Genomic DNA, 15013 nt, shown 5'->3' on the forward strand with positions numbered 1-15013 from the left:
CTAAAACATCTAGCAGGGTTTTTTTTTTTTTTTTGTATCACTTACTTCTAAGATTTTTTAGAAGCGTCAAGAGGAATATAAAAGACATATTCTTTAACTTATAGGTACTTATGTAACTGTGGACCTCAATTTTAGAAATCACCCACTTTCTCTTCCTTTCCTCTCCTCTCACCTCTTCATTCCTTCCCTCTCTGCACACTCCCTTCTGATAATACTATCTAATATCTTATCTAATTATAATCTTGCTTAAGAAATTCCAGAGGCTAATCTTGAAACAAACCAGGCACAAACAATACTATCTAATATCTTATCTAATTATAATCTTGCTTAAGAAATTCCAGAGGCTAATCTTGAAACAAACCAGGCACAAACAATACTATCTAATACCTTATCTAATTATAATCTTGCTTAAGAAATTCCAGAGGCTAATCTTGAAACAAACCAGGCACAAACAATACTATCTAATATCTTATCTAATTATAATCTTGCTTAAGAAATTCCAGAGGCTAATCTTGAAACAAACCAAGCAAGAGGAATCCTCTTGCTTAGGGAGAATCTTGAACAATTTAGTCCACCATCATTGGGCTGAAGTCAAAATAATGCCACCAAACCTCTGGACACCCAAGATAGCCATTGGAACATGACACACAGACTCAGCACCCTGCACCATCCCTGCATGTCTCCCATGCCAAGTTTCCCTTTCAAAATCCTATGGCAAATTTAAAAATTTAAGATGGCACTTTAGAATGCTAGTTCACTAGTTAAAGTATGTCAGTGAGATATATCTTGGAGTGAAATGTTTTTATTTCCTTCACTTAGCATTCTTCTAGTTATTCTTTACTGGTTAGTTCAAATGCCATTTTTCTCCAATATCTTTCTCGGCCTCACACAAAGCAAAGTTATCTTCTTGGTTTACTGGCTCTCCAACTAGAACTACCTTTCCTTTCACCAGCCCTTACCTCTTATGCATTAGCTATCCAGTAGCAAGCAGCTGAACCTGGGTCCAGTTACACTTACACAGAAATTGCATTCATAACGAGTTTTTATTTATTTATTTATTTACTTATTTTTTGACATGGAGTTTCACTCTTGTTGCCCAGGCGGGAGTGCAATGGCATGATCTCAGCTCACTGCAACCTCCGCTTCCCAGGTTCAAGTAATTCTCCTGCCTCAGCCTCCCACGTAGCTGGGATTACAGGCATGTGCCACCATGCCTGGGTAATTTTGTATTTTAAGTAGAGATGGGGTTTCGCCATGTTGCCCAAGCTGATTTCAAACTCCTGACCTCAGGTGATCCACCTACCTCAGCCTCCCAAAGTGCTGGGATTACAGCACTTTTTTATGGGCCGTGCCCGGCCCATAAAGAGTTTTTAAATAAAAGCCTCACATGATTATGGTCCTAAATAAAGGGTCTTCTTTAGAGCCATGGACATTCAGGGAAAAGCAATTATTCAAGAAAAGAACAAATTACCTTCATATTTTCTCTTCCTGGGAATGAAAGGATGTCTATTGTGAGCTTATGTGGGGCCTGAGGAACCTGGAGATCTCTGCCCTAGTGGAGTTTGTATTCTAGAAGGAATCAATAGACACATGAGTTTCTGATAGAGAATGAGATGATAGAGTCCATGCATAAATAAGGCACAACAGAAATGCAATGGAGGAAGAATTTTCCTCACTGAAAAATTGCTGACTTGAGGCAGATTGATTAGCAGGAGAAAAGGCATACACATTTATCTAATGAGTATACCCAAGAGCCTTCAGAATGAAAACTCAGCCCCTCAATGAGGTACAGAAGCTTATACATCCTCTTGAGGTCACAGAAAGAATGAGGGCTCAGAGCATGGCCAAAAACAGGAAACAGGTTTTAGTGGCAAGACAGGTGTATTGGTCCATTCTCATGTGCTACTATGAAGAAATACCCGAGACTGGGTAATTTACAAAGGAAAGAGGTTTAATTGACTCACAGTTCACCATGGCTGGGGAAGCCTCGGGAAACTTACAATCATGGCAGAAGGGGAGGCAAACATGTCCTTCTTCACATCGTGGCAGCAAGGAGAAGTGCAGAGAAGAAGTAAGATAAGCCCCTTATAAGACCGTTAGATCTCATGAGAACTCACTATCACATGAAGGTAACCGACCCCATGACTAAATTGTCTCTCCCTGTGTCCTTCCCATTGACATGTGGGGATTATGAGAACTACAATTCAAGATGAGATTTGGGTCGGGACACAAAGCCTAACCATATCAACAGGTTATGGGAAGGAGAAAGAAAGAGGCTTGGTTAGCAAAGGGGGTCTTGTTATGTGGATGAAATCTCCCAGGTAGCAGCCCTCAGAGAAAAGAGATGGTAAATGATTTTTTTCAGAACTTTAAGGGTATCAGACAGTCAGTTATTCTCTTCTAGATCCAGGAAACGCCTATAATGAGAAGGCCTGGCTGCATTAGTGGCTGCATTAAAGGAAATTCTGCAAATTTCCTTCATAAAAGACAGCTTTGCAGGGCCACTTTAGTCTGCTGACCATGTGGCAGCCATCTTAAAATATGTCCAAAAATATATTTTGGGGTAAAATAGTTTTTATTTTCTTAATTTAGCATTCTTCTAGTTGTTTTTTACTGGTTAGTCCAAATACCATTTTTTTCCAATATCTTTCTTGGTCTCACACAAAGCAAGGTCCTTCCTCCATTGCACATCTGTTGTGCCTTATATATGCACAGCCTCTATCATCTGATTCTCTATCAGAAATTCATTTGTCTATTGGCTCCTTCTAAAATACAAACTCCATTAGGGCATAGACTATGATCCATTCATCTTTATATAACAGAACCTGAAATAGAATGAGGAAATGTATATTTAATGGATGAAGATTTTGGTAAGGCTTTCAAGGGTCACACTGACCTTTGAGAATGCAAACCATTCAAATAGGTAAAGAGAAAGGGGATATAAAAGGAGCACATAATTAAGATTGGGCATGACCCTGGCTTGTGATGGTGAAAGTGATATGCTGGAAAGTCTGTTTTGAGAAGAAATGAGAGAAGTTGGGATTGACAGCATGTGGGAGAAATTGTGGGTACCCTCAAATCCTGGAAGAAATGGTGGGGAGCTATGAAAAGCCTTCAGGAAGGAATGTTAGGTGATATTGTAACCACCCAATGGGTTCATTTTGCTTGCTGCCCAGATAGAGCCAATTTATCAAGACAGGGGAATTGCAATAGAGAAAGAGTTTAACGTGCATAGAGCCAGCGAAAAAGGAGACCAGAGCTTTGTTATTATTCGTATCTGCCTCCTTGAAAATTAGGAGGCTAGGGTTTTTCAAGAATAGTTTAGTGGGCAAAGGAACGGGTGCTGCTGATTGATTGTGGAAGCAATCATAGGGCTGTGGACCATGGTCCTGGTGAGCTGAGTTTGCTTCAGGCGGCAGGGGTCGGTAGGGGCAGGACCAGTTGAGTCAAGAGTCATAGGTCCAGGTGGGGCTACTGATTGTCAGAAATGCAAAAGCATGAAAACGCATCTCAAAAGTCTAATTTTAGATTCAACAGTAGTGATGTTATCTGCAGGAGTAATTGGGGAAGTTGCAAATCTTGCGACCTCTGGTATAGTGGCTGATAATTGTTTATGTCTACACCTTAGTCTGTTAAGGAGAATTCAGGCTCCTCTCATCCTCCTAACCTGGTGAACTTTCATTAGTTTTATAAAGGTGGTTTAGTTTTGTGGAATGGATATTTTTTTTGTTTTTTGTTTTGTTTTGTTTTGTTTTTTCATTTTTTTATTTTTTATTTTTTATTTTTTTTTATTATACTTTAAGTTCTAGGGTACATGTGCATAACGTGCAGGTTTGTTACATATGTATACTTATGCCATGTTGGTGTGCTGCACCCATCAACTCGTCAGCACCCATCAATTCATCATTTATATCATGTATAACTCCCCAATGCAATCCCTCCCTCCTCCCCCCTCCCCCCTCCCCATGATAGGCCCCAGTGCGTGATGTTCCCCTTCCCGAGTCCAAGTGATCTCATTGTTCAGTTCCCACCTATGAGTGAGAACATGCGGTGTTTGGTTTTCTGTTCTTGTGATAGTTTGCTAAGAATGATGGTTTCCAGCTGCATCCATGTCCCTACAAAGGACGCAAACTCATCCTTTTTTATGGCTGCATAGTATTCCATGGTGTATATGTGCCACATTTTCTTAATCCAGTCTGTCACAGATGGACATTTGGGTTGATTCCAAGTCTTTGCTATTGTGAATAGTGCCACAATAAACATACGTGTACATGTGTCTTTGTAGTAGAATAATTTATAATCCTTTGGGTATATACCCAGTAGTGGGATGGCTGGGTTATATGGTACATCTAGTTCTAGATCCTTGAGGAATTGCCATACTGTTTTCCATAACGGTTGAACTAGTTTACAATCCCACCAACAGTGTAAAAGTGTTCCTATTTCTCCACATCCTCTCCAACACCTGTTGTTTCCTGACTTCTTAATGATTGCCATTCTAACTGGTGTGAGATGGTATCTCATTGTGGTTTTGATTTGCATTTCTCTGATGGCGAGTGACGATGAGCATTTTTTCATGTGTCTGTTGGCTGTATGAATATCTTCTTTTGAGAAATGTCTGTTCATATCCTTTCCCCACTTTTTGATGGGGTTGTTTGTTTTTTTCTCGTATATTTGTTTGAGTTCTTTGTAGATTCTGGATATTTTAGGGCTAATATCCAGAATCTACAAAGGAATGGATATTATCATTTAAACATAAACTAAGTTTCTCCTCAAGTTAGCTTGGCCCAAGCCCAGGGCAATTTGGCAGTTAAAGGCAAGATAGGGGTTGGTGCAATCAGATCTCTTCCACTGTGATAATTTTCTTACTGTTATAATTTTGGCAAAAGTGCTTTCAATATATATGCTATGTACAATTTATTTTAATTTTTGATCTGCCTTTAGAAATGACAAAATGCTCCTGGATTGCTGGGAAAAGATGCTTTAAAAAATTGAAGTGAGGCTGGACGCAGTGGCGCACGCCCTCACGCATGTAATCCCAGCACTTTGGGAGGCCGAGGCAGGCGGATCATGAGGTCAGGAGATTGAGACCATCCTGTGTAACACAGTGAAACCCTGTCTCTACTAAAAATACAAAACAATTAGCTGGGCATGGTGGCAGACACCTGCAGTCCCAGCTACTCAGGAGGCTGAAGCAGGAAAATGGCATGAACCCAGGAGGCACAGCTTGCGGTGAGCAGAGATCATGCTACTGCACTCCAGCTGGTGGGGACAGAGCAAGACTCCGCCTCAAAAAAAAAAGAAAGAAAAGAAAAAAGTTGAAGTGAGACAGAGTAAAAGTTGAACTCTCAGCATCAGGTGATGGCCTTGAGCATAATAAAGATAAATTATTCTCTTCATTACAAAGTAATAAATTTATTTATGAAATAACTAAATTATTTCTTTGAAAGAATTGATAGAGACTTGGAACAAATTGAAAATAGAGGTATAAGAAGATTTCTTCCTAAAAGTTATAAAAGATATTTCAGTTGAACTAATTGTTTACATATTCTATAACTTTCTATATATATAATTTATACCCCCTACCAGCTTAAAACCAACAATTAACATTTTTAAAGGATAAGTAAATCAGAAAGGATAAGATGTGCCTAAAAAAGAAGAACTTAAAAAGAATAAGCCATTTAGAGATAAGGAAGAAATATTAACATTAAAAGACTAGAATGGAATCATTGGCACAGTTATGCACTAACTATACTTGTTCTTTTCCAGAAAGTTAAACAAAATAAAAACCCAACATGTTATGGAATTCCTACTCTCTTTCTTTCTTTCTTTCTTTCTTTCTCTTTCTCTTTCTTTCTTTTTCTTTCTCTCTTTTTTCTTTTCTTTTCCTTTCTTTTTCTTTTTTACTTTTTTCTCTTTCTTTCTTTCTTTCTTTCTTTCTTTCTTTCTTTCTTTCTTTCTTTCTTTCTTTCTTCTCTCTCTCTCTCTCTCTCTCTCTCTCTCTCTCTCAGCTCTAAATATTGTATGCTGAAAGTTTTGCTGGATGTTGGAATAACAAAATAACAAATGACATGTCTTGCAATTGTTCTAATGTTTTACATATATTAGCTCAATTACTAGTCCCAACAATCCAGTATGGTAAATTCTATTGTAATCCTCCCTTTACAGATGAGAAACTTAAGGCACAGGTGGGATTCAAGCCAGTAAGCAGGGGAGCTATAATTTTATTTCAGCCAGCCCAGCACTGGGTCCATGTTTTTAATCACTATACACACTACCTCTCTGCAAAATCAGATATGAAAGGAATTTTCTTTATCCTCATATTGCTTTTGGTGCAAATTTATGAATTTTTTTCTTTGACAGTTCCTGGGTATGTGTCATATTTTGAAAGACCTTTCCAGTTATAAATTTATATAAACATTATCCTATAATTTCTGTTAACTTCAAGGTTTCGTATTTTATATTTTAAAAGATTTTACCCACTAGGAATGTATACAGATACAAAATATGAGGTTTAAATGTTTTATAATCAGATATGACCACGGTTCAACATCATTGATTAAAGAATACATCTTTCCATTACTGAGTTAAAGTGCCACCTTTTTATATAATAAATTCTTTTATGTACTTTAGTCTATGTCTGGACTTGATTTTCAATTTGCTAATGATTTTTCATGCGCTAGTATCACAGTCATCAATGTATGGTATTAACTTACTTTTAATGGTTATCAAGTTCAAGTCTGCCTTAATAGGTTATGGCAATATGCTAGTGAACTCATATATCTGCATGGCAAAATGGTATATGTATACTGGGTTCCTTGACATGAAAATGTAAATTGCACCTGTCTGGCTTCCGAAACTGGCATTGAAAAGAATGCACTAGCTGAGTCTGCAGCGGCGTATGAGTCTTACTAGGTTTGTTGAGTTTCCTGTAAAGTTCTGACTTAGGTGGTGCGGCTGAAACAATTGGTAGAACCAACTTGTTTAATCACCAAGCCTGTTGTTAACCTTTTCCTTACTTACTGGCCAGATGGGATTATTATCAGGGAGCTCATGGGAATTAAAACTCTTGTTTCAGCTACTTCCTTAATCAAAACAGGCATCTCTTGCTGCCCCTCTGGAGTTCTATCTTGCTTAGTTTCACTAGCTAGCAAGGCTTGAGCAATTCCGAAGGTATATATTTAACATGAGTAAATAATACTGAGTGACTTTGAAGTGAATGAAACATCAACTAAATCAATGTTTCATTCACTTAAAATCCATCTCTACTATGCATTTAGGTAAAGCTGATGTGACCACAGAATAATCACTGCAGTCACACTTTCCCATTCAATGAATTTATATCTACCTTGGGTTTCGCCACCACAGTGTCTTCCATATCATCTTTGGACCCTTTAGAGCACCGTAACTCTCTCCAAAGGCAATGACTGTACTGGAGTGTCTGTGCATACTCATCCTAAGAAGTTTCACGTGCCACCCTTGGGACATTTCACCCAAATTATTGCATAGGCCTGGGGTACCTGCTCCTTGTTACTGTGAGCCCTGGGTACTGAGGTTTCCCTTGTTGCTTTCCCTGAACTCTAGCTACTCCTTTGCAAATAGTCTCTTTATTACACAGATACACTGTGTCATCTCATTCCTGCTATGGCCCAGTTCTTGTGGACACAGGAAATTACAAGCTTCATATACTTTAATAATGAAAAGACCATATAAAACCTATAGTCTTTGATTTCATTCTAGCTAATAAAGCATAATGTTAAAACCAAAGCCTACATCCTGTAATGAGTAGTTGTCAAAGAAGAACATACGGGAGGATAAAAGGTTTGTTAATTCTGATGTATGAAATGACAAGTCTGTACTCTTTAGAATAATTTAGAGTGAATGGAAAAGGCTGAAGCTCAAAGTGTCTGCAAGGCATTTTTATGATATGCTAAGACTATAACGTCTAACTTAGGCTGGAGTGAAGCCCACGTAATGTTAATTTCTATTCATGTAGTCTCTTGACAACTTAAAACTTCTTTGTTTTTACATTTCAGAAATACTAACTAGCTCTTAGTTACATTTCTTTGGAAATATAACACAGCTAATAAATAAAATTCTGATTTGTAGAAATTTTGGATTTAAAGCAGTTTTAATATACTTTGGATTATTAGCTGAAATGTATAAACCCTTATATTTATATAAATAAGATATATTGCACATATCGTGACGCATTTTTTCATCTACATAGAATAGCACTTATTTGAGTTTTGGTGATGAGAAAACTGAGTCTTAAGAAGAAGTCCCACCCATGTTCTCTTAAGACAACGCAAGGTGATTAAAGCCCAAAACGAAGGAGTAAAACCATCAGGAAAATGAAGAAACCTCAGTAACATTAGAGGCTAAAATTATAAAGGAGTTTCAGTCTGGAAATACTAAGACTTTGAGCATCTATTAATTAAAAGGTGTAAAACGTTTATGAGAAATCTGCCATGGATGTCATAAATTTCCAGAAATCTTGACTTAGAAGGTACGCTTTGTATTCTGAAAGATCATTTTATGTTAAGAGAGGAAAAAAGGAAGGAAGGAAGGAAGGAAGGAAAGCAGAGGGGAGGGCAGGTGGAGGGAAGGTAAAGGGATTAGAAGGGGAGAGAGGGGGAAGGAAGGAAATAAGAAAAAAGTACTTGAGCTAGGGAGAACACTCAAAATTTCCACAACCAATAATGGAACATACTGGAAGTAGAAATACAGTCAGACAAAATGTGGATGACTTCATGGTGTTCAACTTGCTGGAGTTTTTAAGGGACATTTGAGGCATATACCAAAACTTAATTTTGAGTTATAGAAGACAGTCCAACAACGATACAAATTTTCTTGCTGTTCTGTCAAAAAGAACATTATGCTAAGATATTATTCTAGCCCAGGGTACTGTTTCAATAATAATAACAGCAGAACTTGTGTTTGTTTCTTTATTTATTGAGCCATAGTTGCTCTGTCACCCAGGCTGGAATGCAGTGACACGATCTCGGCTCACTGCAACCTCCTCCTCCTGTGTTCAAGTGATTCATCTGCTTCAGCCTCCCAAGTAGCTGGGGCTACAGGTGTGCACCACCACACCCAACTAATTTTTGTGCTTTCAGTAGAGAAGGGACTTCACCATGTTGCCCACACTGGTCTTAAACTCCTGGCCTCAAGTGATCCACCCACTCAGCCTCCCAAAGTGCTGGGATTACAGATGTGAGCCACCACACTTGGCCAGAAGCTGAATACATTAAGAGCCTATACTGCATTATGTACCAGGCCATGTGGTGAGTATATTACATGGGTTATGTCTCTGAACATTTAAAGAACATAATGCATTATCTCTATTCTCAGAGAAAAAAACTGAGGCCTGAGGAGGTTAAACATCTTGCCCCAAGCCACACAACAAATACCTAGGGGAGTCGTGATTCCAATCAGGTAACATGAATCAAGAGCCCAGGCTCTTAAACATGCTGTCCTGCATTTGAAGAGAGATGGCCCTTGATGTGAAGTGACAGGTAAAGACACACACACACACACAGAGACACAATGAAATCACTAACAAATCAGGAGATTTCAGTATTAGGGAAGTGGCTGTTTATTAATATATGAAAACAATATTATATGAAATCATCATAGTTAGTGTCCCCTTTGAATGAAGACACTGCTCATCTAAAAGTAACTGCATTAGGGCCTGGCACAACATATTTTAATGAATGTGTTTATGTCTGTCATTTCCTAGAAGAGCTGAATGTCCACTCTAAATGCCACATGAGACAAATTGGCAGGGAAGCGTTCATTTTTCCAGTGACTGGCTGGCTACAGTGCATTTTACATGACTAATGAAGACATTCATAGTATGACAAATATCACAAGGAGAGATTTAGCAGCAAGAGGAGGCGCAGCACAAGGGGCGGGGGCAGGTAGAGATGACACAGGTTGGGCGATAGCAAGTGGTGTGGCAGGAGACTCGGCCACAGACTGGACGCAGGCAGCAGCAGGGGCGGCAGCAGCTGGATTCACAGCAAGAGGGACGGCAGCAGCTGGAGATGCAGCAGCTGGGGCGGCAGCAGGTGGGCTGGCAGCACACAGACTGGCAGCACTGGGGCCTGCAGCAGCTGGACACACAGCAGCTGGGGCGGCAGCAGCTGGAGATGCAGCAGCTGGGGCGGCAGCAGGTGGGCTGGCAACACACAGACTGGCAGCACTGGGGTCTGCAGCAGCTAGACACACAGCAGCTGGGGCGGCAGCAGGTGGTCTGACAGCAGCTGGGGCGGCAGCAGGTGGGCTGGCAGCACACAGATTGGCAGCACTGGGGCCTGCAGCAGCTGGACACACAGCAGCTGGGGCGGCAGCAGGTGGTCCTGCAGCAGGTGGTCTGGCAGCAGCTGGGACGGCAGCAGTTCTCCAGGCCACAGCTCTGCTCGGAGCAGACAGAGCCACAACAGGAGCTGACCATGGTATCAGTGGGTGGAGGTTCTGGGTGAGTTTCTAGAAGAATGAGGTTCTCAAGTTTGGAAGTATCCTTGGGTCACAGCCTCTTATATACTGCCCAGCTGTCCTGTTGTTACCACGTTTTCCTTGTTTTTGTTTACTTAATAACTAATTGATTATCAAATTACACAATAATGTTTGCCCATTTAATGGTTTAAACTTGTTAAAAACAAAATTTTCTTGTCCGGATGTAATAAGATCTATCATGTCTGCCTTCTCTCATGATTCACACCTTGGTGGCATCTTCTAGACCACATTCTCTTCCTCTTCCTCCACAGAGGGCTGTTCATGTGATTCCCTGCATCTGGAATTGCATTTCTCACTCTCACTTCCGGTACCCTCTACTAAAATGGGATTTGGTCAGTCAGTCACACTTCCAGTTAGGCATTCCCTCTAGTGACCAATAGCGAGGAAAGCCCATCTGCTCAGTGTGGCATTCCTAGTCTGTGGGTCATTATTAAGCCATGAGCAAAGGGACAGCGATGCCTGCATGTGGCCTTGGTGACCTCTACACTGCTGAAATGGGTTTCCCTGGATGTTTTAAATTTGGGGTCATGTTCTATATCCTTAAATTTTTATACCTGGTGTTACTAATAGGTCACAGTTTCTTAAGTTGATACTTTGCTCTCCTATATTTTGTGTCATGTCTCTCCAGCAGATCTATTAGATTCTGGAAGACATAGTCCCATTTTTGTTCCATAACTCATTGTTTTTTTAAAATACCTCTAACTGTCTGTTAACATAATGCAGGTGTGTGTTTTCACTTTTTAAAAAAGACGTTTGAGATAATTGTAGATTTACAAACAGCTGTAACAAACAGTCCCAGGAGAGGCTGTCTGTACTTCACCCAGGCTCCTTAACACTGTGTAACATCTGTATAATGCTTTTAAGAATCTATCTAACCCCACTACTGTGTCTTGCATGATGTGCTGAATATAGAAAGAGCTCAAGCTCAGTGAAATTAAAAACAGTTATTTTTCAGATTGACATATAATATTGTATTTATCATGTACAGCATAATATTTTGAAATACGTATACATTGTGGAAGGGTTAAATCTAGCTCATAAATGCATTACCTCTCATTCTTATCATTTTTTTGTGGTGAGAACAATTAATATCCAGGTGAGAACACTTAATATCCATTGTCAGAATTTTTCAAGAATACAATATGTGCAATATATCATCATTAACTATAGTCACTATGCTACACAGTAGACCTCTTGAACTCATTCCGCCTGTCCAGCTATAATTATATATCTTTTGACCAGTATCTCCTCAAGCCCATGACTCCCTAGCCACCCCTAGCCTCTGGTTATCTTCATTTTCTGCTCTACTTCTATGATATCAACTTTTTTGAGTGAGATCATGTGAGTGAGATCATGTGCTATCTGTCTTTCTGTGACTGGTTTACCTCACTTAGCATAGTTTCCTTGAGATTTATCTATGTTGCCACAAATGACGGAACTTCCTTCTTTTTATGGCCAAATAGTACTGCACTGAGTATATACTACATTTTCTTTATCCACTTATTTGTTGGTGGACACTTGCATTGTGTGCATATCTTCACAATTGTGAATAGTGCTGCAATAAATGTGGACATGCAGTTATTTCTTCAACATACTGATTTCATTTCCTTTAGATACATACTGTACCCAGAGGTGGATTGCTGGATCATATGGTAATTCCATTTTTAATTTTTTTGAGGGACGCTTATATTGTTTTCCATAATGGCTGAACTAATTTACATTCCCACCAACAGTGTACAAGGGATTTTTTTTCATATCCTTGCCAATACTTGTTATCTTTTGTCTTTTTTATGATAACCATTCTAACAGGAGTGATATCTCAATGTGGTTTTGATTTGTATTTCCCTAATGATTAGTAATGTTGATTACTTTTTCACAAAACTGTTAGCCATTTGTATGTCTTCTTTTGAGAGATGTCTAGTCAGGTCTTTTGCCCATTTTTAATCAGGTTTTTGTTTTCTTGTTTGTGAGCTGTTTGAGCTCCTTGTACATTTGGATATTAACCCCTTATGAGATGTATACCTTATAGATATTTTCTCCCATTCTGTAGGTTATCTCTTAACTCTTCTTGTTGTATCCTTTGTTGTGCAGAACCTTTTTAGTTTGACGTAATCTCGCTCATCTAATTTTTCTTTCATCACCTGTGCTTTTGAGGTCATATTCAAAAAGTCATTACCAAGACCAGTGTCATGAATCTTTCCCCCTGTGGTTTCTTCCAAAAATTTCGTAGCTTCTGATCTTACATTCAAGCCATTAACTCGTTTGAACTGATTTTTGTATACCGTAAGAAATAAGGGACTAATTTCATTCTGCTGCATGTGGATACCCAGTTTTCCTAACACAATTTATTGAAGAAACTGTCCTTCCCCCATTCTTGCCGTCTTTGTTGAAAATCAATTGGCTGTAAATGAGTGACTTTATTTCTGGTCTCTCTATTCCATTCCATTTGTCTACGTGTCTGTGTTTATGTCAGAATCATGGTATTTTGGTTACTGCAGTGTTGTGGTTTCTTTTGAAGTCAGGGAGTGTGATGCTTCTAGCTATGTTCTTAGTGTTCAAGATCCCTTTGGTTATTTGTGGTTCTATACAAATTTTAGAACTTTTGTTCTATTTCTGTGAATAATGTCATTGGTGTATTTATAGAGATTGCATGAGATCTGTAGATTGCTTTAAGAATATTTGGACAATATTGATTCTTTCAGTTCATAAACACAGGATATCATTCTATTTATTTGTATTTTCATCAATTTCTTTCATTCGTGTTTACAGTTTTCAGTGTAGATATCCTCACTCCCTGGGTTAAACTTGTTCCTGAGTCTTTTATTTTATTTTATTACAACTATTGTAAATGAAATAGTTTTCTTGATTTCTTTTCAACTAGTTTGCTTTTAATGTATAGGAAACCTACTGGGTTTTGTATGTTGATTTTATACTCTGCAACCTTACTGAATTTGTTTATTAGTTCTCACAGTTTCTCAGTGGAGTCTTTAGGGTTTTCTACATATAAAATCATGCCATCTGCAAACAGAAACAATTTAACTTCTTCCTTTCCAATTCAGATATTTTTAAAATATTTTATTGGTGTCAATGTATAATTTTATTATATGGATATGTTGTATAATGGTCGAGTCAGGACGTTTAGAGTATCCATCACTGAAATAACGTACATCCTACCCATCAAGTAATTTCTCATCATCCAACCCCTCCTACACCCCTGCCCTTCAGACTCTCCGTTGTCTGTCATTCCACACTCTACGTCCATGCGTACGCATCATTTGGCCCCACTGTAACTGAGAACACGCAGTATTTGTCTTTCTATGTCTGAGTTGTTTCACTTAAGATAATGGCCTCCAGTTCCATCCATGTTTCTGCAAATGACATGGTTTCATTATGTTTTATGGCTGAAGAGTATTCCATTGTTTGTATATAGCACATTTTCTTTATCCAGTCATCCATTGATGGATATTTAGGTTGATTCCATACCTTTGCTGCTATAAATAGTGCTGCGATAAACATATGTGTCCAGGTATACTCTTGGTATAATGATTTCTTTTTCTTCAGGTAAACACTCAGTCATGGGGTTGCTGGATCAAATGGTAGTTCCAGTTTTAGTTCTTTGAGAAATCTCCATACTGTTTTCCATAGAGGTTATACTAATTTACCTTCTCAACAACTGTTTATGGGTTCCCTTTCAGCTGCATCTTCATCAACATTTGTTATTTCTGTCTTTTTAATAACAGCTATTCTGACTGATATAAGATGATCTCTTATTGTGGTTTTAATTTGCATTTGTTTAATGATTACTGATGATGAGCATTATTTCATATGCTTATTGGCCATTTGTATGTCTTCTTTTGAAAAATGTCTATTCATGTCCTTTTCCCCTTTTTAATGGGACTATTTGTGATATTTTTTGTTGTTAGAGTTCCTTGTAAATTCTGGATATGAATCCCCTGTTGGATGGATGGATAGTTTGCAGATATTTTCTCCCATTCTGCAGGTTGCCTGTTCACTCTGTTGATTATGTCTTTTGCTGTGCACAACAGACCAGGAGCACCATCATCTTGGACAAACGCTGCCACTTTAAGTTCCAGCTCCCTTTCCAGCCTCGTGCATTTCAAGGAAATCACTTCTCTTTTAACTACGAGCAGCCAGAAAGAGCAGACCGTAAAACACAGATAAGACAGCTCAGGCACAGAGGGAAGCAGGGGGAAAGTCTCTTGGGTAACTGCCAAACTTCACCCTCTATAATGGGCCCCAGTAAACAGTGGGCCTTAATAAGTGCAGTCCTTTCCCTTCACATGTATTAAAATAGGGAAGTTAAAAGCAGACTCAGGGACTATGCCTGCATGGGAATAGACACACAACTTTCCCTCCCAGATAAGCACAGCAAAGAGACACAGAAGCCTTCCAAGCCTCTAATAAACTCTCGCACCCTAAATCCTTAAAAATTCTTAGTCTGTAAAAGAGTGTGCCACCAACCTAACTTGGCCAA

General features: G+C 38.9%; 2 protein-coding genes across 4 annotated transcripts in view; one reads left to right on the forward strand and one right to left on the reverse strand.

Annotated features, from left to right (window-relative positions):
- LOC104658490 (keratin-associated protein 9-2-like) overlaps positions 1-15013 on the forward strand; it is a 335619-nt gene that overhangs the window by 284949 nt on the left and 35657 nt on the right. The window lies entirely within an intron of this gene.
- On the reverse strand, positions 9580-10508 carry LOC115894888 (keratin-associated protein 4-12-like). 3 transcript variants are annotated; one of them, XM_030923865.1, is made up of 2 exons: positions 10296-10456; positions 9881-10265 (listed from the first exon to the last, which is right to left on the reverse strand). In XM_030923865.1, the coding sequence occupies exons 1-2, from the start codon at positions 10454-10456 to the stop codon at positions 9881-9883; spliced, it is 546 nt and encodes a 181-aa protein (XP_030779725.1). The 3 variants fall into 3 exon arrangements, with proteins under 3 accessions (XP_030779724.1, XP_030779725.1, XP_030779726.1); XM_030923866.1 differs by having other exon boundaries at positions 9881-10130; positions 10206-10456; XM_030923864.1 differs by having other exon boundaries at positions 9580-10508.

This window comes from Rhinopithecus roxellana, chromosome 19 (assembly GCF_007565055.1).
Source record: "Rhinopithecus roxellana isolate Shanxi Qingling chromosome 19, ASM756505v1, whole genome shotgun sequence".
NCBI lineage: Eukaryota > Metazoa > Chordata > Mammalia > Primates > Cercopithecidae > Rhinopithecus > Rhinopithecus roxellana.

Excerpts from the sequence above, each read along its gene's own strand:
- LOC115894888 (XM_030923864.1), bottom strand. The coding sequence starts at position 10,456 with ATGGTCAGCTCCTGTTGTGGCTCTGTCTGCTCCGAGCAGAGCTGTGGC.